A 24,080-nucleotide genomic window follows, 5' to 3' on the forward strand; every position below is an offset into this window, starting at 1 on the left:
TCAAGAAATCTGTAATTCACTCATGTTCAGGGACTGGAGGAAAAAGTGCAAACAACTGTGTCTATGTGCATGTTAGGGTAGTTTTCCTATGACAACACAGTTGCTAATTCAGTGAGTTAATAGGTAAACACAGAATCCTGTGTCCAGAGAGGCTCCCTGGGGAAACTGCTGTGTGGACAGGAAGCCCCAGACCCTGAGAGGAAACATGCCTGTAATCCCCATCTGCACCTGCTCCTGGGAACACAAACCAGAATTGTGCATAGTGTGCGCCCCCTGGTGGTGCTTGATCCCCTCCTGCAGGGAGGTTTGTGTCTGGGCTCCCAGTGAGGTCCCCTCACCGTGTCTCTTGCACAGTAATATGTGGCCATGTCCTCAGTCTTCAGGTTGTTCATCTGCAGATAGAGCGTGTTCTTGGAGTTGTCTCTGGAGATGGTGAATCGGCCCTTCACGGAGTCTGCGTAGCTTGTGCTACTTCCATCAGTATTAATATATGCGACCCACTGCAGCCCCTTTCCTGGAGCCTGGCGGACCCAGCTCATCCAAGAGCTACTGAAGGTGAATCCAGAGGCCACACAGGTGAGTCTCAGGGACCCCCCAGGCTTCACCAGGTCTCCTCCAGACTCCACCAGCTGCACGTCACACTGGACACCTGCAGACACAAGACATCTTCATCAGGAAACTGTCACACATCCACTCTTTCTCAGTCATGTCCACTCATATACTCAGTGTCCCTCGTTCACCATGCTCTTTTAAAAGAGCAACCAGGAAAACCCAGCCAAGCACAAACTCCATGGTGAGGTGTCTGTTCTTTCCTGATCAGAGAATGGGAACACCTGAGACTCCCGGGCCTGGGGCTCTTCTCCCAGCTGCAGAGTCTGCGATGGGCTGGTTTTATCAGCACAGTGAGGGCGCTATTTGCATGTCCTATGACATATATATCACACTCCAGACTTAGATTTGATTCTTTAAAAGTGAACGACAGAGTTAGGGACGCACTTGTAGTTTAGTTTGTGTAGATGGTGCTGTGAAAATATGAATAATTCTAATCAGTGAGCACAGGTATATTTGCAGTCCTGTGTGCATTTTTACAGGTCTGTCATCAACATAGGTCATTTTCACTCTACATGTATTTTACATACTTTTTGAAGTTTAACCCAAAATACTTTATTCTGTGCCATTTTCACTTGTATAATTTTGTTTTTTATTTTTCATGTATTTCCATGCTGGTGTGTAGAATCACAGGTGGTTTATTTTTATTTATTTTCTTTATTCATTGTGCATCCTGCACTTTTCCTCATTAAAAAAAACTGGTTATAATATTTTTTGTGGTATCTCTAGGGTTTTGTTATGTTTAAGATCAATGTCATCTGCAAACAAGTAATTTTCCTTCCTCCTTACTGATTTAAATGTCTTTTATTTCTTTTTATTGCCAAAGTTTGCAGGTACTTCTTCCAGTTGTAGAAGGAGAATTATTTTCCCTTCTTCTGAGTTTTCACTTGGTATAAGGATTCAATTGACATGAGACTGATCTAAAGGGGAGGATAAATTTCATTTTGCAAGTGCATGGCCTTCCTAATGATATGACACCCAGAGAATGAACAAAGCAGTTGGCACTTGTGACTTTCAGACAACAAAACATTGGATTTGGCAAGAGTTAAGGCAAAGGTGTGGGTTTGGGGTATTTAATTTGTCAACAAGTAACTAGGTTTGTTTTCACAGCCTTCTTGTCCCTGTGTTTCTTATTCCGGTTCTAAGGATGCTCCTCCCCTCCTGGTACAGGGAAGGGAGTTTTCCCAAGGGAGATTTATTTCCTGATGTGAAGGGACAAACGAGGGTCTGATGTCCTTGGACTGGCTGTTTCTCATGTGACTTTTATCCAAATAAGGACTGTGACACGATGATATGGTTTGAGGCAGCATGTTTATTCTTCACGTTATCATGTGGAATACTTCTATTGGGGATGACCATCATTGCCTGGCTCCTGATGTGGCAGAAATGGTTTTAATATTTTATGTGCAATATGCTGTCAGATTTGGGCTTTCATAGTGGCCATGATCATGTGGAGGTAATTTTCTTCTCTTTTTTTTTTCATTAACATGTTTGTTTTTTATTTTTTAAAATTTATATCCAAATTAGCATATAGTGCAACAATGATTTCAGGAGTAGATTCCTTAGTGCCCCTTACCCATTTAGCCCATTCCTCCTCCCACAACCCCTCCAGTAACCCTCAATTTGTTCTCCATATTTATGAGTCTCTTCTGTTTTGTCCCCCTCCCTGTTTTTATATTATTTTTGTTTTCCTTCCGTTATGTTCATCTGTTTTGTCTCTTAAACACCTCATATGAGTAAAATCATATGGTTTTTGTCTTTCTCAGACTGACTCATTTCACTTAGCATAATACCCTCTTATTCCATCCACATAGTTGCAAATGGTAAGTAAGATTTCATTCTTTTTCATTGCCAAGTATATATATATATATATATATATATATATATATATATATATATATATATAACATCTTCTTTATCCATGATGGATTATTTGTTTTTTTCAGTGTTGAGTTTGATAAGTTCTTTATAATATTGAATACTAACCCTTTATGTGATATGTCATTTTCAAATATCTTTCCCCATTTGTCAGTTGCCTTTTAGTTTTGTTGATTGTTTCATTGCTGTATAGAACCTGTTTATCTTGATGAGATCCCAATAGTTCATTTTTGCTATTGTTTCCCATGCCTCTGGGGACATGTCTAGTAAGAAGTTGCTCTGGACAAGGTCAAAGAAGTTGGTTCCTGTGTTCTCCTCTAGGATTTTGATGGTTTCCCTTCTCACATTCAGGTCTTTCATCCATTTTCAGTTTATTTTTGTTTATATTGTAAAAAGTGGTCCAGTTTAACTACAGTGTCATGTTGCTGTCCAGTTTTCTCAACACTATTTGTTGAAGGGACTGTCATTTTTCCAATTCATACTGTTTCCTGCTTTGTCGAAGATTAGGTGACCATATAGTTATGGGTCTATTTCTGGGTTTTCCAATCTGTTATATTAATCCGTGTGTCTATTTTTATGTAGGTACTATACTGTCTTGATGACTATAGCATTGTAATATAGCTTGAAATCCGGAATTGTGATGCCTCCATTTTTTTTTCTTTTTCAGGATTGCTTTGTGGATTCAGGGTCTTTTGTGGTTCCATGATAATTTTATTTTTTAAATGTTTTTATTTATTGCTGACACAGAGAGAGAGAGCATGAGCAGGGGAGGGCCAGAGAGAGAGGGAGACACAGAATCTGAAGCAGGCTCCAGGCTCTGAGCTGTCAGCACAGAGTCCAATGCGGGGCTCGAACTCACAGGACTGTGAGATCATGACCTGAGCTGAAGTCAGACGCTTAGCCAACTGAGCCACCCAGGTGTCCCTACCATGATAATTTTAGAATTATTGGTTCTAGCTCTGTGAAGAATGCTGGCATTATTAGACACGGATATTTGCATTGAATTACTTGCATTGAATGTCTAGAATGGTTTGGGTAGTATCAACATTTTAACAATGCTTTTCTTTTAATCCATGTACTTTGAATATTTTTCCATTTCTTTTGTCTTCTTCAATTTCTTCCATAAATGTCCCAGATTTTTCAGAGTGAAGATCTTTTAACTCTTTAGTTAGGTTTATTTCAAGGTATCTTGTGGTTTTTGGTGTAATTGTACATGGGATCAATTCCTTGATTTCTGTTTCTCCTGCTTCATTTATTGTTGTATCAAAATGTAACAAATTTCTGTATGTTGATTTTGTATGCTGCAAATTTACTGGTTTATTGTATCAGTTCTAGCGGTTTTTTTGGTGGAGTTTTTCAGGATTTCTATATATAGTATAAAATTCAACTCCAGAACTGAATAATCCTATTAAAAAATGGGCAGAAGACATGAATAAACATTTTTTCCAAAAGCGACCTACAGATTGTCAATAAACACATGAAAAGATGATCCACATCACTCCTCCACAGGGAAATATAAATCCAAACTACAATGAAATATCAACTCACACTGGTCAGAAAGGCTAAACTCAACAGCACAAGAAACAACAGGTGTTGGTGAGAATACAGAGAAAGAAGATCCCTTTTGCACTGATGGTGGGATGCAAACTGGTGCAGCCACTCTGGAAAACAGTACGGAGGTTCCTCAAAAAGCTAAAAGTATAACTACTTTATGATTGAGGAATTGCACTACTAGGTATTTACCCAAGGGATACAAAAATACTAATTTAAGGGATTTGTACTTCTATGTTTATAGCAGGTCTATCAAAAACAGCCCAGCTATGGAGACAGCCCAAGTGTGCTGTTTGATTGATGAATGGGTAAAAAATATGTGGTATATCTACACACACGCGCGCGCACACACACACACACACACACACACACACACACAGAGGAATATTTCTCAGGCCCACAAAGAATGACATTTTGTCATTTGTAATGACACAGTTGGAGCTAGAGAAATTTATGCTACCTGAAATAATCAGAGAACTTCTCTAAAGAAGACATCCAGATGGCTAACAGGCACATGAAAAAATGCTCAATGTCACTCCTCATCAGGGAAATACAAATCTAAACCACACTGCGATAACATCTCATGCAGGTCAGAGTGTCTAAAATGAACAAATCAGGAGACTCTAGATGCTGGAGAGGATGTGGAGAAATGGGAACCCTCTTGCACTGTTGGTGGCAATGCAAACTGGTGCAGCCACTCTGGAAAACAGTGTGGAGTTTCCTCAAAAACTTAAAAATAGATCTACCCTATGAACCTGCAATAACACTTCTAGGAATTTACCCAAGGGATGCAGGAGAGCTGAGACATAGGGGCACTTGCACCCCAATGTTTATAGCAGCACTTTCAACAATAGCCAAATCATAGAAAGAGCCTAAGTGTCCATCAACTGATGAATGGATAAAGAAGTTGTGGTTTATATACACAATGGAATAGCACTTGGCAACGAGAAAGAATGAAATATGGCCTTTTGTAGCAACGTGGATGGAACTGGAGAGTGTTATGCTAAGTGACATGGTCGAACAGAGAAAGACAGATACAATATGTAGTCACTCTTATGTGATTCCTGAGAAACTTAACAGAAGAGTATGGGGGAAGGGAAGGGGAGAAAGAGTTACAGAGAGGGAAGGAGGCAAACCACGAGAGATGCGTAAAAACTGAGAATAAACTGAGGGTTGATTGTGGGGGAGGGAAGGAAGGGAAATTGGGGGCTGGGCATTGAGGAGGGCACCTGTTGGGATGAGCACTGGGTGTTGTATGGAAACCAATTTGGCGATAAATTTCATCTTAAATAAAGAAAAAAGATCACATAGGTGGTTACCAGAGGTAGGGGAGGGGATCAGATGAAGGTGGTCAAAGTGACAAACTCCAAGTTAGAAAATAAGTAAATACTAGGAATGTAATGGACAACATGGTGACTACTGAACACTGCTGTTTGGTAATTGTGAAAGTTAATGAATTGAGTAAATCCTAAGAGTTTCCATCACAAAGCAAATAAACATTATTTTCTCTTACTTTTCTGCTTAACCTATGGATGATGGACATTAACTAAACTCACTATGGTAAACATTTCAAAATATATGTAAGTCACGTCATTATACTGAACACCTGAAACTTATACAGTGTTGTGGGTTGAGTAAATCTCAATAAAACAGGAGGAGGGAAAGCTTAGTTTAATTCACTTCTTCTAAGGAGTTTTTCCTAAGTGCCATTGCTCACTAGATTTTATTTCTTACTCGTCCACATTCCTCTGGACCGCATTGTACGTTACTGAGTCCCTCGCTTGTTGAATTAAATAAGATAAAATCAGCACAATCTTTGATTGGAAAAAAATTAAATATGCCAGAGAAAGAAAAATATATGATTTCATTCATATGTAGAATTTAAGAAACAACAAATGAGTAAAGGGAAAAATAAGAGAGAAGAGTCAAACCAAGAAATAGATGATTTTTTCAATGTTTATTTATTTATTTTGAGAGAGAATGGGAGGAGGGGCAGAAGAAGAGGGAAGGAGTATCCCAAGCAGTTTCTGTGGTGTCAGTGCAGGAACCAATGTGGGGCTCGATCTCAGGAACCATGAAAGCAAGACATGAGCCCAAATCAAGAGTCGTGGCCTTAACCCATGGAACATGTAAGCACACCAATCAGACTCTTAACTGTAGAGAACAAACTGATGGTTACCAGAGGGAAAGTGGATGGAAGGTTGGGGGAAGTAGGTGATGGGGATGAAGGGGTGCACTCATAATGAGCACTGTGTTTTGTGTGGGAATGTTGAATCACTATATTTTACACATGAATCTAATATTGCTTTGCATGTTAACTAACTTGAATTTGAATAAAAACTCAATCAATGTATTTAAAGTGTCTACAAATGGCCTTGTTGGCATACAGCCCACGAGGAAGCATTTATTCCAAAAAATATACTGCCACAAGGAACAGCTAGAGTTTTGAGCTAAGGTATGTTATTTTCTTTCCCCACCCCAGCTCAGCAAATGGAAACTCCAGTGAAAGGAGCTGGGACTATAGGCGTGTGCCACTGAGCCTGGCTGCAACCTCCCCTCCAGACTCTTGTAGCCAATATACAGGGTTCCTGGTGCCCAGCTCCTGTTCAGAGGACTCTTTCCCAGAGGGACAGGATGTCAGTGACCCCAGTCTGTGTGCTGTTGAGGCCAAGCCCCTACAGGTGCCACTGAGATGTGGGACTCACTCATTGTATGCAGCCCCTCTCCCAGGATGGAAGCTTTGCCCTGGGCACAGTCCACTAGGGATGCTGGGAGCCTGGTCGCCCCAGACCTGACTTATATGGCAGGGGTCTCATGCCACCAGGACAAGCAAGCCTCAAAGAAGTGCAGCTGCCAGCCACCCCTAAACTGAGCCCTCAGTTTGTCCCCACCTGTAGCTACAGAGTTTGTCCAGGGCAGGGGGGAGCTGGAAAAATCCGCTAAACCAAGGTGCAAACCTGTTCCAGTACGACTGACTTCATTTACAGCTGAGTGTGAGGACGGTCTGGGCCTCATGTTGTGGGAGAGTCAGGTGCAGGAGACAAATGGTTTCAGTGGATGATTCCTAACCTACTCCTCACCAGCAGGAGACAGCAAGAGCCAGGGACAATGGAGGGAACAGCCGCTGTCAGAACACATATCAGATTCTGGTCTCAGCACCTCTCCAGAGGAGTCAGAGGTTGTGGGGTTCAGTCTGTGGAGACTCCATACATCAGAGTATTGTTGAACATAGCACAGCATTCAACATCAAGCAGAGGAACTTATCATGTGGGGGTGGGGCAGAAAGAGATAAGGTCTAACCAAACACTGTCACTTATGCTGTCACACCTAGGCTGGCTGTGTGAATGTCTCAGGCCACAGCACCTCTGTGGCCTTCCCTCACATCATGTCTTTGAGGGTTCTCCTAGTTTCAATTCTGCATCAATAGCATCACATTTCTGTGGCAAAGCATGCCATCGATGTAAGTTTCATACTTTTATTCCTTTATATTTAGAAAGACTTTTGACTTATTCTTAGCTTATAACACTAAGAAGGTTGCTATAAATATTTAGAAAACATTTATTTTCTGAGCATGGGATTTCATTCTGGAGCAAACACTTGGGAGTGGTATTTCCAGGTTACATGTTAAGTCATCCATGCATAATGTCATAAGCAACAGCCAATGGTTTTCCAGAGCTGGTGTTTGTTTTTCATTCCTACCTGCAGTGTTTGAGGCCCCACGTGTGCTGGATGCTCACCTGGATGGTGTTGCCAGGGTTCCCTTCATACCTGAGCCCTCAGGATGAGTGCATAGGGCATCTATTGCATTCTTGATTTGAATTTCCTTGACAGTCGATGGTGTGAAGAGTCTTCCCCAGTCTATACCTGATGTGTCTACAACCTCTAGGATGGGATGTTTACTACGCAAGGCTGTGCTTGTTTTATAGAGGGTTGTTTCCTTTCTTCCTATTGACTGTTGAGGGTTCTTAGCATATTCAGGATGCAGGTCCCTTGGTAGTTATGCAATTTGTGAATAATGTCTCTTCCTTTGTAACTTGTCTTACTGCCACTGATTGTCCTGTGGGCAGAAAAACGTATCTGATTTTCATAAAGTGTAATTATACCATTTCTTTTTATGGGTCTTGTGTTCTGAGCTTTAATTTTGGTTTTAATGATGATTGATTGCTTGTGCCTAATGTCTATTTTGAAATATTTATTCTCGAGAGAGAGACACAGAAGGGTGAGATGCAGAGAGAGGGAGGCACAGAATCTGAAGCAGGCTCCAGGCTCTGAGCTGTCAGCAGAGATCCTGACATGATGCTCAAACCCATGAACCCTGACATCACGACCTGAGCTGAAGTAGATGCTTATAGCGACTGAATCACCCAGGCACCCGACTTATTTCTTGATTTACAATGTAAATGAAAGTCTTGGTGTTTTTTTTTTTTTTCTGGTTCCCTCTCAATGTTGACTTGTTCCCTAATTGGTCTCTGGTGACTTAGTGTTTTGTTGTTTGTTGTTAAGTTTATAGACGCCAGTAACTCATTTTCATGGCATGTTTTTTTCATAAATATATGGACAATTCTGTTGTCATGCTGTAATTGAACTTCAAATTTCATAAGAGATTCTGTGCTGTGTCTTTTTGGCCAGATTGTTCGTCATATTTGATAGATGTGCTCCTGGGGTCAAAAAACGCGTTTACCTTTCCACGTGTTGGGCTTTCTCTATGTCTCAGGAGCCATTGAGCTCTGTGCACACAACTGAGTTCTTGACACAGGATTTTCCATTCACAATTCTATGTAAAACCCTGAAAATTCATGTTGTGTGTTGTCACTGTCAGACACTTCATGAATAGAACACACTGCAACTGTTTTATCATTTCCTAAAACTATTTTACTCTTGCATGTTTGGGAGTATGATTTTCTTCCTCCTTCAAAGGGGAGCTCATATCTGCATTTGTGGAATTCTTCCAGCTTTCTCATCCCCTAATGCTTTTCCAACATGCTGTACAGTGTTTCATTAAATGCATATTTAGGTTTATTTGTACTCTGCCACATTGGGTGATAGGAGCCTGTAAGACAGGCTGAACCATATTGGTGGGTTTTTTTTTTTTTTTGTTCCCATGTAAATGATCTGTCATATTGAATACTTACAGAAAAGATAGTCCCTCACTTTCATGCACCACTAACAGGGGAATGGTCCTTTTTAAAGAGAAGGGAAAGGAAGACAAGGGAGCTGAGACACAAGGGGGTGAAAGAAACCCACAGGCTGGCAGGAAGGGTCATCTCTCCAGACTTTCCAGTTCTGCAGATGTCGGTCCCTGCTGAGGCCCAACCTGGGTTCTTGTGCAGGTGTCTGGACAAGCGGCCCATGGGATATGGACACAGAGGAGTTAGGAAGGGTTGCTGTGGTTTGAATTCCAGCCCACCTGGCACTGCTGTGAAAATTCATGCATATGTTAATTAATGTCCACTAACAGGTATAAAATGGGTAAATTCAAGAAGGTAGACTCACTACCTTAGATTCCATGTTCATGACAATTTGTGACAATATTTCTCCCTTCCTTTTTTTTTCACTTTTTTTAATTTTTAAATTTGTGTTTAAATTTTTGTTAGTTCACATATTGTGTGATATTAATTTCATTAGTAGAATTTATTGATTCATCACCTACATTCACATCCAGTACTCATCACAACGCGTGGCCTTCTCACCCATTATCCAATCCCCCACACACCTGGCCTCTAGCAACCCTTAGTTTGTTCTCTAACCTTACAGTCTTTTATGTCTTTCTTGATCTTTTTGTCCATCCCCTGTGTTCATCTGTTGTGTTTCTTAAATTCCTCATATGAGGAAATCATATGGTGTTTGTCTTTCTTTGACTGACTTACTTCACTTAGCATGATACCCTCTAGCTGCATCAACATCTTTGCAAATGACAAGATTTCATTCTTATTTCTGAGTAATATTCTAGTCTATACATATAGCACATTCATCACTCGGTGGACTTTTGGTCTCTTTCCTCAGTTTGGCTCTCATTGGTAATGCTGCTGTAAACATTGGGGTGCATGTGCCTCCTCAAATCAGAATTTTCGTATCCTTTGGGTGAATACCTCATAGAGCAATTGCTGGAGTGTAAGGTAGTTTAAGTTTTAAGTTTTTAAACTGTGTTCTGGAATGGCCACACTATGTATTTCCACCAAGAGTATAAAAGTGTTTTCTTTTCTCCTCAGGCTCATCAATATCTCTTGTTTCCCAGTTGTTAATTTTAGACTTTCTGACAGTTTGAGGTTGTTTCTCATTGCAGTTTTGATTTGTATTTCCCTGATGATGAGTGATATTGAGCATCTTTTTGCGTGTTGGTTAGCCATCTGGATGCTTTCATTGGAAAAGTGTCTCCTCATGTCTTCTGCCCATTTCTTCACTGGATTAGTTGTAATTTGGGTGTTGAGTTTGATACGTTCTTTATAGATTTTGGATGGTAAGCCTTTATGAGATTTGTCATTTCCAAATACCTTTTTCAATTCTGTAGGTTGCCTTTTAGTGTAGTTGATTGTTTCTTTAGCGCAGAAGCTTTTTCTTTTGATGAGGCCCCAGTTGTTCATGTTTACTATTGTTTCCTTTGCCTTCTGAGATGCATCAAGTAAGAAGTTGCGATGTCTGATGTCATAGAAGTTGCTGCCTGAGTTCTCTAGGATTTTGATGGTCTCTTGTCTCACATTTAGGTCTTTCACCCATTTTGAATTTATTTTTGTGTATGGGGTAAGAAAGTGACTCGGTTTCATTCTTTTGCATCCTCTGGTCCAGTGTGCCCAACACCATTTGTTGACAAAATTGTCTTTTTTCCATTACATACTCTTTCCTGTTTCAGCCAAGATGAGGTGACCATACATTTGTGAGTCCATATATGGTTTTACCTTTCTTTTCTATTGCCTGTGTGTCTCTTTTGTGCTTGTAGCATACTGTCTTGATGACTACAGCTTTGTAATATAGCATGAAATCTGCAATCACGAAGTCTCCTGTTTCTTTGTGTAGCATAGACATGTCAACAATACTTGCTCCTTCAATCCTTAACATTGACTGTGTTTCCATTTCTTTCTGTCATCCTCAGTTTCTTTCATCATGTTTTATAGTTTACAGAGTATAGATCTTTTAACTCTTAGGTATCCTATTGTTTTTCGTACAATATTAAACGGGATGGATTTTTTTTTAATTTGTCTTTCTGTTTCTTCATTATTGCTGTATAGAAATGCAATAGAATTCTGTATGTTGATTTTGTATCTTGTGGCTTTGGTGAATTGGTGTATCAGTTCTTGCAATGTTTTGGTGGAGTCTTGGGTTTTCTGTGTAGATTGTCATGTCATCTGTGAAGAGTGAAATTTTGACTCCTTCCTTTCCAATTTGAATGCCTTTGTTTATTTTTGTTGCCTGTTTGTGTGGATAAAGCTTCCAGGGATAGTTAAGTAGTATTATGAGAGTGGGCATTCCACTTGTGTTCCTGAGAGTAGAGGAAATTTGTTTTCCCAGTGAGGATATTAGCTGTGGGGTTTTCATATATGGACTTTATGGTGTTGAGGTATGTTTCCTCTATCCCTTGTTGAAGGTTTTTATCAAGAAAGGATGTTTTACTTTGTCAAATGTTATTATTATTATTATTTGGATCTATTGAGAGGGTCATATAGTTGTTATCCTTTCTCTTATTACTGTGATGTATTACAGTGATTTATTTGTGAATATTGAACCACCCTTACAGCCAAGGAGCAAATCCCACCCTATCATGGTAAATGCTACTTTTGATGTTGTTGGATTCAGTTGGAAAGGATTTTCTTGAGAATTGTTGCATCCATTCTCATTAGGGCTAGTGGCCTGTAAGTCTCGTTTTTAGTGGGGTTTAATCTGGTTTGGAACCATGATAATACTGGCCTTATAGAATGAGTTTGGAAGTTTTCTTTCCATTTCTATTATTTGGAACAGTTTGAGAAGACTAGAATATTTTATTCTACTTAAATAGAATATTTACACTCTTCTTAAATATCTGGTAGAATTCACCTGTGAAGCCATCTGGCTCTTGACTTTTGTGTGTCAGTAGGTTTTTGATTACTGATTCAATTTCTTTGCTCCTTTCAGTCTGTTCAGGTTTTCTATTTCTCCCTTTTTCAGTTTAGTTTATATCATTCTAGGAATTTATCCATGTCTTTCAGATTGACCAATTTGTTGGCATATAAATTCCAAAATATTTTTTTATAATTGTATTTCTCTGGTGTTAGTTGTGATCTCTCCTCTCAAATTTGTGATTATATTTACTTAGTCTTGGAGGAAGATGGCAGCGTAGGAGGACGCTGGGATCACCACGTCCTGCTGATCGCTTAGGTTCCACCCACATCTCCCTAATTTACCCAGAAAACCGCCAGAAGATTAGCAGAATTGACTCTCCAGAGCCAAGAGTAGATGAGAGGCCCATGGAAGAGGGTAGGAAGGGCAGAGAGGCGGCGCACACTACACAGACTGGCTGGAGGGAGCCAGAGCACTGGAGGGGCAGCCAGCCCACCCAGCATGGCAGAGCCCCTGAATCTGACTTGCAAAAGCGGAGGGGCTGGGCGGAGTGTGTTCTGACAGTCAGTGGGGCTTAACATCTGGAAAGGTATAAGTCAACAGCTCTGTTCAGAGAACTGGAGGGCTAAAGGACAATGTGAGGGAGAGTTATTGAGCCCCGAAGGACAGAGCTCAGCTTGTTAGAGAACAAAGGTGCAGGGAAGCACCATCTCCCTTGCCCATCCCCCAGACAAAATCCCAAAGGGAACCAGTTCCCAGCACGAGGTGCTTGCACCTCGCAAACACCCAATGCTGTGCTTCTGCAGATCCATCCCTCCAATGGGTCTTCCTCCCTCCCGGTGCCACAGGGCCCCTCCTGAAGTGGACCACCAAAGGCAAAGCGAGGTAAGCCTGCCCCTCCCGCCCCTTTGCACCTTGCGGATCCACCCCAGTTAATATTCCTGATCCCATCGAAGCAGCACCACAAGCCTGGCAGTGTGCTATTTGCCCAGACAGAGACCACACCACTCCACAGTGAGTACTGCCCCTGGGAGAGGGGAAGATAAAGGACATTCCAATCTGACTGTGGCCCCAGTGGAGGGCTGGGACAAGACATCAGGTCTGACTGCAGCCTCACCCACCAACGCAAGTTACTCCAGACAGCACAGGGGAAGAGCCCTGCAGTTCCCCGCCACTCCAGAGACTGTCCAAAATGACCAAACGGAAGAATTCTTCTGAATAGAAACTCCAGGAAGTAGCAACAGCTTATGAACTGATCAAAAACGATTTAAGCAATATAGCAGAAAATGAATTTAATATAATAGTCATAAAATTAATCGCTGGGTTTAAAAAAAATAGAGGACAGCAGAGAATCTATTACTACAGAGATCAAGTGACTAAAAAAGAGTCAGGAGGAGTTAGAAAATGCTATAAATGAGATGAAAAGTGAAATGGAGGCGATCACAGCTCAGGTTGAAGAGGCAGAGGAGAGAATAGGTGAATTAGAAGGTAAAATTATGGAAAAGAAGAAGCTAGGAAAAAGAGAGATAAAAAAAATCCAGGAGTATGAGGGGAGACTTAGAGAACTAAGTGACATAATTAAATGAAATAATATATGCATAATTGGGATTCCAGAGGAGGAAGAGAGAGGGAAAGGTGTTGAAGGTGTACTTAAAGATCATAGCTAAGAACTTCCCTGAACTGGGGAAGGAAACAGGCATTGAAATCCAAGAGGCACAGAGAACTCCCTTCAGATGTAACTTGAATCGATCTTCTGCATGATATATCATAGTGAAACTGGCAAAATACAAGGATAAAGAGAGAATTCTGAAAGCAGCTAGGGATAAACGTGCTCTAACACATAAAGGGAGACTGATAAGACTCATGATGGATCTGTCTACTGAAACGTGGCAGGCCAGAAAGGAATGGCAGGAAATCTTCCATGTGATGAACAGAAAAAAAATGCAGCTGAGAATCCTTAATCCAGCAAGTCTGTCATTTAGAATAGAAGGCGAGAAAGAGGTCTTCCCAAACAAACAAAAACTGAAGGAATTCATCACTACTAAACCGGCTCTACAAGAGATCCTGGGGGGGGGGGGATCCTGTGAGACAAAGTACCAGAGACATCACTACAAGCATGAAACCTACAGATATCACAATGACTCTAAACCCATATCTTTCTATAATAACACTGAATGTAAATGGACTAAATGCTCCAACCAAAATACATAGGGTATCAGAATGGATTAAAAAAAAACAAGACCTATCTATTTGCTGCCTACAAGAGACTCATTTTAGACCTGAGGGTACCTTCAGATTGAAAGTGAGGGGATGGAGAACTATCTATCATGCCTCTGGAAGTCAAAAGAAAGCTGGTGTAGGCATACTTATATCAAACTAGACTTTAAATTAAAGGCTGTAACAAGAGATGAAAAAGGGAATTATATAATAATTACAGGCTCTATCCATCAGGAAGAGCTAACAATTATAAATGTCTATGGACTGAATACGGAAGCCCACAAATATATAAAACAATTAATGATGATCACAAGCAACCTTATTGATAAGAATGTGGTAATTGCAGGGAACTTTAATACTCCACTTACAACAGTGGATAGATCATCTAGACACAGGATCAAGAAAGAAACAAGGGCCCTGAATGATACACTGGGTCAGATGGACTTGACAGATATATTTAGAACTCTGCATCCCAAAGCAACAGAAAATACTTTCTTCTCGAGTGCACATGGAACCTTCTCCAAGACAGATCACATACTGTGTCACAAAACAGCCCTTCATAAGTATACAAGAATTGAGATCATACCATGAATAATTTCAGACCATGATGAAGCTTGAAATCAACCACAGGAAAAAGTCTGGAAAACCTCCAAAAGCATGGAGGTTAAAGAATGCCCTACTAAAGAATGAATGGGTCAACCAGGCAATTAGAGAAGAAATTAAAAAGTACATGGCAACAAATGAAAATGAAAATACAACAATCTAAACGCTTTGGAATGCAGCAAAGGCAGTCCTGAGAGGAAAAGACATTGCAAACCAGGCCTATCTCCAGAAACAAGAAAAATCCCAAATACAAAATCTAACAGCACATCTAAAGTAAATAGAAGAAGAACAGCCAAGACTCCGTAAACCCAGCAGAAGCAGAGAAAGAATAAAGATCAGAGAATAAATAAACAATATAGAATCTAAAAAAACTGTAGAGCAGATCAACGAAACCAAGAGTTGGTTTTTTGAAAAAAATAAACAAAATGGATAAACCTCTAGCCAGGCTACTCAAAAATAAAAGGGAGATGACCCAAATAGATAAAATCATGAATGAAAATGGAATTATTACAACCAATCCTTCACAGATACAAGCAATTATCAGGGAATACTATGAAAAATTATATGCCAACAAACTGGACAACCTGGAAGAAATGGACAAATTCCTAAACACCACACACACTTCCAAAACTCAAAGAGGAGGAAATAGAAAGCTTGAGCAGGCCCATAACCAGCAAAGAAATTGAATCAGTCATCAAAAATCTCCCAACAAATAAGAGTCCAGGACCAGATGGCTTCCCTGGGGAATTCTACCAGACATTTAAAGCACAGATAATACCTATCCTTCTCAAGTTTTCCAAAAAATAGAAACGGAAGGGAAACTTCCAGACTCATTCGATGAAGCCAGCATTACTTTGATTCCTAAACCAGAAAGAGATCCAGCAACAAAGACAACTATAGCCCAATATCCCTGATGAATATGGATGCAAAAATTCTCAATAAGATACTAGCAAATTGAATTCAACAGCATAAAAAGAATTATTCACCATGATCAAGTGGGATTCATTCCTGGGCTGGGCAGGGCTTGTTCAACATTCTCAAATCAATCAGTGTGATACATCACATTAATAAAAGAAAAGATAAGAACCATATGATCCTGTCAATGGATGCAGAAAAAGCATTTGACAAAATTCACCATCCTTTCTTAATAAAAACCCTCTAGGAAGTCGGGATAGAAGGAACATACTTAAAGATCATAAAAGCCATTTATGAAAAACCCACAGCTGATATCATCCTCAACGGGGAAAAACTGAGAGCTTTTTCCCTGAGATCAGCAACACGACAGGGATGTCCACTCTCACCGCTGTTGTTTAACATAGTGTTGGAAGTCCTAGCATCAACAATCAGACAATAAAAGGAAATCAAAGGCATCAAAATTGGCAAAGATGAAGTTAAGCTTTCACTTTTTGCAGGAGACTTGATATTATATGTGGAAAACCCGATCGATTCCATGAAAAGTCTGCTACAACTGATACATGAATTCAATAAAGTCTCAGGATACAAAATCAATGTACAGATAACAGTTGCATTCTTAATACACTAATAATGAAGCAACAGAAGACAAATAAAGAAACTGATCCCATTCACAAGTGCACCAAGAAGCATAAAATACCTAGGAATAAACCTAACCAAAGATGTACAAGATCTGTATGCTGAAAACAATAGATAACTTATGAAGGGAATTGAAGAAGATATCATTCAATGCAATCCCAATCAAAATTGCACCAGCATTCTTCTCAAAACTAGAACAAGCAATCCTAAAATTTGTATGGAATCACAAAATGCCCCGAATAGCCAAAGTAATTTTGAAGAAGAAGACCAAAGCAGGAGGCATCACAATCCCAGACTTTAGCCTTTACTACAAAGCTGTAATCATCAAGACAGCATGGTATTGGCACAAAAACACATAGAACAATGGAATAGAATAGAAACCCCAGAACTAGACCCACAAAAGTATGGCCAACTAATCTTTGATGAAGCAGGAAAGAATATCCAATGGAAAAAAGTCTCTTTAACAAATGGTGCTGGGAGAACTGGACAGCAACATGCAGAAGGATGAAACTAGACCACTTTCTTACACCATTCACAAAAGCAAACTCAAAATGGATAAAGGACCTGAGTGTGAGACAGGAAATCATCAAAACCCTAGGGAATAAAGCATGGAAAAACCTCTCTGACCTCAGCCGCAGCAATTTCTTACTTGACACATCCCCAAAGGCAAGGGAATTAAAGGCAAAAATGGACTATTGGGACTTCATGAAGATAAAAAGCTTCTGCACAGAGAAGGAAACAATCAACAAAACTAAAAGGCAACCAACGGAATGGGAAAAGATATTTGCAAGAGACATATCGGACAAAGGACTAGTATCCAAAATGTATAAAGAGCTCACCAAACTCCACACCTGAAAAACGAATAACCCAGTGAAGAAATGGGCAGAAAACATGAATAGACACTTCTCTAAAGACATCCAGATGGCCATGAGGAACATGAAAAGATGCTCAACGTCGCTCCTCATCAGGGAAATACAAATCAAAACCACACTCAGATATCATCTCACGCCAGTCAAAGTGGCTAAAATGAACAAAACAGGAGACTATATATGCTGGCGAGGATGTGGAGAAACGGAAACCCTCTTTCACTGTTGGTGGGAATGAAACTGGTGCAGCCACTCTGGAAAACAGTGTGGAGGTTCCTCAAAAAATTATAAACAGACCTACCCTACGACCCAGCAATATCACTGCTAGGAATTTACCCAAGGGATACAGGAGTACTGATACATAGGGGCACTTGTACCCCAATGTTTATAGCAGCACTCTCAACAATAGTTAAATTATGGAAAGAGCCTAAATGTCCATCAACTGACAAATGGATAAATTGTGGTTTATATACACAATGGGATACCACATGGCAATGAGAACGAATGAAATATGGCTTTTTGTAGCAACGTGGATGGAATCGGAGAGTGTTATGCTAAGTGAAATAAGTCATACAGAGAAGGACAGATTCCATATGTTTTCATTCTTATGCGGATCCTGAGAAAGTTAACAGAAGACCATGGGAGAGGGGAAGAAAAAAAAATGGTTAGAGAGGGAGGGAGCCAAAACATAAGAGACTCCTAAAAACTGAGAACAAACTGAGGGTTGATGGGGGGTGGGAGTGAGGGGTGGGTTGGTGATGGGTATTGAGGAGAGCACCTGTTGGGATGAGCACTGGGTGTTGTATGGAAACCAATTTGACAATAAATTTCATATTAAAAAATATTTACTTAATCCTTTCTCTTTTGCTTTTGCTAAGTATGACCTTGGTTTATCATTTTTATTCTTCCAAAAACCAGCTTATAGTTTTATTGATCTGTTGTACTGTTTTTGTTTGTTTGCTTCTTTATCACTTATTTCTGGTCTAGTCTTCTTTATTTACCTTCTGCTGGCTTCAGGGTTCATTTTCTGCTCATTTCCTAGCTCGTTTAGGTGTAACATGGTTGTGTGTTTGAGATTTTTCTTCTTTCTTGAGTTTGGCCTGTATTGCTATATATTTCCCTCTTCCAACCACTTTTGCTGCATCCAGATGGTTTGGCACTGGCATATTTCCGTTTTCATTTGCTTCCATGTATTTTTTACTGTTTCCTTAATTTCCTGAAAATCTCATACATTCTTTACTACAATGTCTTTAACTTCATGTATTAGTGGTGTTGCTGAAGGTTTTCTTGTGGTTGACTTCAAGTTTCATAGTGTCCTGGTATGAAAATATCCTTGGTATTATGTCAATCTTTTTGTACTTGTAGAGGGCTGATTTGTGACATAGAATGTGATCTGTTCTGGGGAATATTCTATGTACACTCAAAAGGAATGTATATTCTTCTGTTTAGAATGGAATGTTCTGAATATATCTGTTAAGCCCATTTGGTCCAGTGTGTCTTCCTAAACCTTTGTTTCCTTATTGATTTTCAGCTTAGATGATGTGTCCATTGTTGTAAGTGGAGTGTTAAAGTTCTCTATTATTATTATTGTATTATTATCAATTAGTTTATGTTTCTTATTAACTGGTTTATATATATCAGTGGTTAAAATTTTAGCATATAAAGATTTAAAGCTTTATATCTTCTCGTTGGATAGACCAGTGTGTGATGATATACTGCCTTGCTCATCTCTTGTAACAGATTTTGGTTAAAATCTAGTTAGTGTCATACGTGTATGGTACTACAAGTTTCTTTTGACGTCCGTTAGCATGATAAATTGCTGTCTCTCCCCTCAATTTCAATCTACAGGTATTTGGGTTGAAGATGAGTCTATTGGATGCAGTGTATAGAAAGTCTTGTATTTTTTTTTTTATCCATTCTGTTTTCCTATGTCTTTTGGTTGGAGCATGTTGCCCTTTTACATTCACAGTGATTATTGATAGATATAAACTTAGTGCCATTGTGTTAGCTCTAAAGTCACTGTTTCTGGAGATTTTCTCTGCTTATTTCTAGTCTTTGTTTCTTTTAGTCTTCCTATCCCACTCAAAGAGTCCCATTTAATATTTCTCAAAGGGCTGGTTTAGAGGCCACGAACTCTTTTGGTTTTTGTTTGGGAAATTCTGTCTCTCCTTGTATCTGAATGAGAGCCTTGATGGGTAAGTATTCTTGGCTGCATATTTTTTACTTGGGCATGTTGAGGATATCATGCCACTCCTTTCTTGCCTGCGGGTTTCTGTGGAGACATCTGCCATAATCTTTTATGTCTTCCCGTTTTAGTTAGAGACTTCTTTTGACTTGCTGCTTTTAGTGTTTTTCTTTATATGTATATTTTGCTAATTTTACTGTGATATGTCTCCGTGTTAGCTGCTTTGTTTTTATTTTAATGGGAGTTCTCTGTGACTCATAAATGTGGATGACTATTTCCTTCCCCAGTTTGTGGATGTTTTCCACTATAATGCACTCAGATAAAACTTTTCCCCTTTTTTATCCCTCTTGTCTTCCTCTGGGACTCCTTTGAAAATAATTTTATTACACTTTATGAAGTTGCTCAGTTCCCTCAGTATAAGTTTGTGATGCAATATTTAATTTTCCTCTTCTTTCCTGCTTCATTCCCCCATAATTTTATCTTCTATGTCACTTACTCATTCATCTGCTTCTTTCCACCTGAGGTCATTATGTGCAATCAATTTCACATCTCGGTTATAGCATTTGTAAAGTTTCAGCCTGACAAGTTTTTAAGTCTTTTCTACATGCAGACAGCGTATCCTCCTGTCTTGTATGCTTTCTTCAAACACAGCTAGTATCCTTATGATGATTTTTAAAAAATTCTGTTTACTTATGATAGTTTAAAAAATTGTGTTTGAGGCATATTGGTTATACGTGTTTTAATTATATACCTGGCAATGACATTTTATTGTTTTTCTTTTGGAATGAATTCTTCCATCACTCTGTATTTCTATGTCTCTGCTTTCTTAAGTTTTTGGAAAATCCTGTTATGTTTTCTGCTTCTAGAGTAGTGTATTTATTGAGAAATGTTTACATGCTGTTGAGGACCTGACTTTTCTGGAAGCATTTCCTTCATGTGCTGTGGGCACTGTGCTGTTATGTATTGGCTGCTCTGTCCCTCAGGTCAGACCTCTCCAGAGTTTCTCCTTGCCTCTAGTGGGGAGTTTTTCAACTTTGTCCATAGTGTTGTGAGTTTTAACTAGGTGAGTTTGTTCTGCCTGTTAAAAGAGGCTAATTCCTATCTCCTCTAGAGGTGAAGGTTCGCCTCAGTATATGGTCAGTAGACTTGGTGACTGTGGGGGTATATAGTGGTCTTTGAAGGGAGGGGCATGGTGCTGGTCTGGGTTCCGGACACTCTTTCCCTAGTAAGGAAGCACTTGAGGAAGGCAAGGGGGGTGGATCTTGGTGTCAGTGGCTCAGCTTCTACTGGGGGTGCTGTGCTGTTCACTGAACTCTGTCCATGCTGATTGGTGGGAGGAAATATTGGCATCAGCTTCCACTCTAGTCCCTGTGTTGGAGTTCCCAGCCGCCCCTGTTCAGGAAGCCCTCACACAGAGAGAACGATCTGTACTCGTGGGTCCCAGGCTTCCATCAGAACACAGCCTTCACCCTGTCCGTGTCCAAACCATTGGCCCACCTGGTGGCACAGAGCTCTTATGTTTTATCTCAGGAGCTCTAGCTGGGTTTGAAAACTCCAAATTGTATGAACTCAATATTACAGGGACCCCACTGATCCTCTAGGAGAGGGTTTCACTGTGCTGTGGCTGGAGCTGGTTATCCCAGAAGGGCAGTTGCATGAACACTAGGGTCTTGGAGTTCATGGTGAGGAATAACAAGAAGGCAGCGTCCAGTTAGCTGCTCTCAGCAGAGGCTCCAATGCTAATGACCAGGGCAGTGCAATGGTGCCTGTCAGCTCTCGTGTCCCATGAGAGACAATGCCCCCTATCCCAAATGCACTCACAGAAGGGGACTGTCTCTCCCATGCGATCCAGGGGATCCTTTGACTGCAGTGCCCCCATGGGCTTCTGCCCTCCTTCTTCACAGGAGCACTGCCCTGGCCACCAGTCTCCACCCCAGTGATGGCATGGACTTCTAAATCTCTAGTCTTTGAACTCCACTTTTACAGGAGGTTGAATTGTCTAATTACCCTTATGTGTCATCTTGACTGCATCATGGGTGCCCAGATTAACCACTGTTTCTGTGTATGTCTGTGATGTGTTTCCAGAAGAGATTCGCATTTCCATCCATGGTTTCTTTCTGCCTGGGCATCACCCATTCCATTAGAGTTCTTAGTAGAATACGATGCAGAGGGAGGAAGAATTCCCTCATTTTTCCTTCCCATGTGCTTGTTTTAACTGGAAGAGTGGTCCCCTCTGGCCCTAGTTCTGAGAGTTATATCATCAGGTCTCCATGTTCTGAGACTAGACACTAGTTCAGAATCAGATGAGAATTACACCACTTGTTTTCCTGGGTCTCCAGGAAAATCCTGGATGATGGGACTTCACAACCTATTTAGTCATGAAAACAATGTGCTTTGGGCCTGTTACTCAGGAAAATCCTGACTAATACATGGAGATGATTTAACTCTTGTTGAGAGGAATGGAATAAAGCTCTAGCTCATTTAAAGTCCTGAGTAGCAAATGCCAGGAGGGAAGTATCAGGTTGTTTGATTGGGACAAGGGCTCGGTGAAGGTATGGGGAGCTGTGGAATCTTGTGGTCCTGGCTGCACAGGGAGTGCATCTGGGACACCTGTAAAGGTGCAGCTCTTGTGCCTCAGGATATCTGCAATTCACTCATATTGAGGGACAGGAGTAAGGAATGCAAACAACTGTGTCTTTGTGTATGTTAGGGTAGTTTTCCTATGACAACACAGTTGTTAATTCAGAGAGTTAATAGGTAAACACAGAATCCTGTGTCCAGGGAGGCTCCCTGGGGAAACTGCTGTGTGGACAGGAAGCCCCAGACCCTGACAGGAAACCTGCCTGTAACCTCCATCTGCACCTGCTCGTGGGAACACAAACCAGAATTGTGCATAGTGTGCTCCCCCTGGTGGTGCTGATCCCCTCCTGCAGGGAGGTTTGTGTCTGGGCTCCCAGTGAGGTCCCCTCACCGTGTCTCTTGCACAGTAATAAGTGGCCGTGTCCTCAGTCTTCAGATTGTTCATCTGCAGATAAAGCGTGTTCTTGGCGTTGTCTCTGGAGATGGTGAATCGGCCCTTCACGGAGTCTGCGTAGTTTGTGCTACTTCCATCAGTATTAATATATGCGACCCATTGCAGCCCCTTTCCTGAAGCCTGGCGGACCCAGTTCATGCTGTTGCTACTGAAGGTGAATCCAGAGGCCACACATGTGAGTCTCAGAGAACCTCCAGGCTTCACCAGGTCTCCCCCAGACTCCACCAGCTGAACGTCACACTGGACACCTGCAGACACAAGACATATTCATCAGGAAACTGTCATACATCCACTGGTCTCCCTCATATCCACTCATATACTCAGTGTCTCTTGTTCACCATGAATTACCTTTTAAAAGGGCAACCAGGAAAACCCAGGCAAGCAGAAACTCCATGGTGAGGTGTCTGTGTTCTGTCCTGATCACAGAATGGGAACACCTGGGACTCCCAGGGCTGGGGCTCCTCTCCCAGCTGCAGGGTTGGAGCTGGACTGGTTTAATCAGCACAGGGAGCCCCCTATTTGCATATCCTCTGACTATATATCAAGCTCCAGACTTATATTTGTTTCAAATTTAAAACCAGTTTTTGAGAGGCACTTCTAGATGATTTCTTGCAGAAGGTGCTGTGACAGTATAAGTAATTCTAATCTGTGAACACAGTTATCTTTTCATCTGTGTTTGCCATTTTACATGTCTTTCACCCAGCACGTCATGTGTGGTATGCTATTTTACTTTTTAGTGAAATTTAATCATAAATACTTTATTTTGTGCCATATAATTTTAATGTGTGTTTATTTTTGTGTGACAGAGAGGAGAGAGAGATCAGAGAGAGAGAAGGGGACAGAGAATCCCAAGCAGGCTCTGCACAATCATTGCAGACCCTGCCTCAGAATTAAACTCAGGAACCATGAGATCATGACCTGAGCCAAAATCAACAGTAGGCACTTAACGGATTGAGCCACACAGGTGCTCCATTTTGTGCCATTTTCAATTGTGTGATTTTGTTATTTTTTCATATACTATGTTTTTGGTGTGTGGAAATACAACATATTTTTGTATGTTGACTTGTATCCTGAACTTTTCCTGAGTTTATTAGTCCTAATGCTTTTTTTGTGGAGTTTCTAAGGTTTCACTGTATGTAAGTTCGTGTGATTCTCAAACAAATAATTTTCTTCTTACTGATTTACATGTCTTTATTTCATTTTCTTACCTAATTTTTATGGGTACATCTGCAACTTGTAGGAGCAGAAAGCATTTTCCTTCTTTGCTTCTGTGTTCTTTGGTCTAAGGATTCAACTGACATAAGACAGATCTACAGAAGAGAATAAATTTCATTTTGCATGTGCACAAGCTTCCTAATAATATGACACCCAGAGAATGAAGAAAGTAGGTGGCACTTGTGCCTTTTAGAATAAAAAACAATGGATTTGCAAAGAGTTAACAAGACAGAGATTTGGGTTTGGGCAAGTCAATTAGTGAGGAATTAACAAGGCTTGTTTGCACAGCCTTCTTGGTGCTAAGTTCCCATTTCTGGTGCTAAGGATCGTTCTCCCGTTCTGG

The 24,080-nt window shown here is 40.5% G+C and overlaps 1 gene segment (V, D, J or C); it reads right to left on the bottom strand.

Moving 5' to 3' along the window:
* Window positions 1-22,967, bottom strand: LOC122468143. The segment is given in 3 exon segments: window positions 1-33; window positions 249-649; window positions 22,871-22,967. Coding segments are annotated over 3 exon segments (480 nt in total).
* Between the last annotated feature and the right edge of the window lie 1,113 nt (window positions 22,968-24,080).

The sequence above is a fragment of the Prionailurus bengalensis genome, chromosome B3, assembly GCF_016509475.1.
Source record: "Prionailurus bengalensis isolate Pbe53 chromosome B3, Fcat_Pben_1.1_paternal_pri, whole genome shotgun sequence".
Lineage (NCBI taxonomy): Eukaryota > Metazoa > Chordata > Mammalia > Carnivora > Felidae > Prionailurus > Prionailurus bengalensis.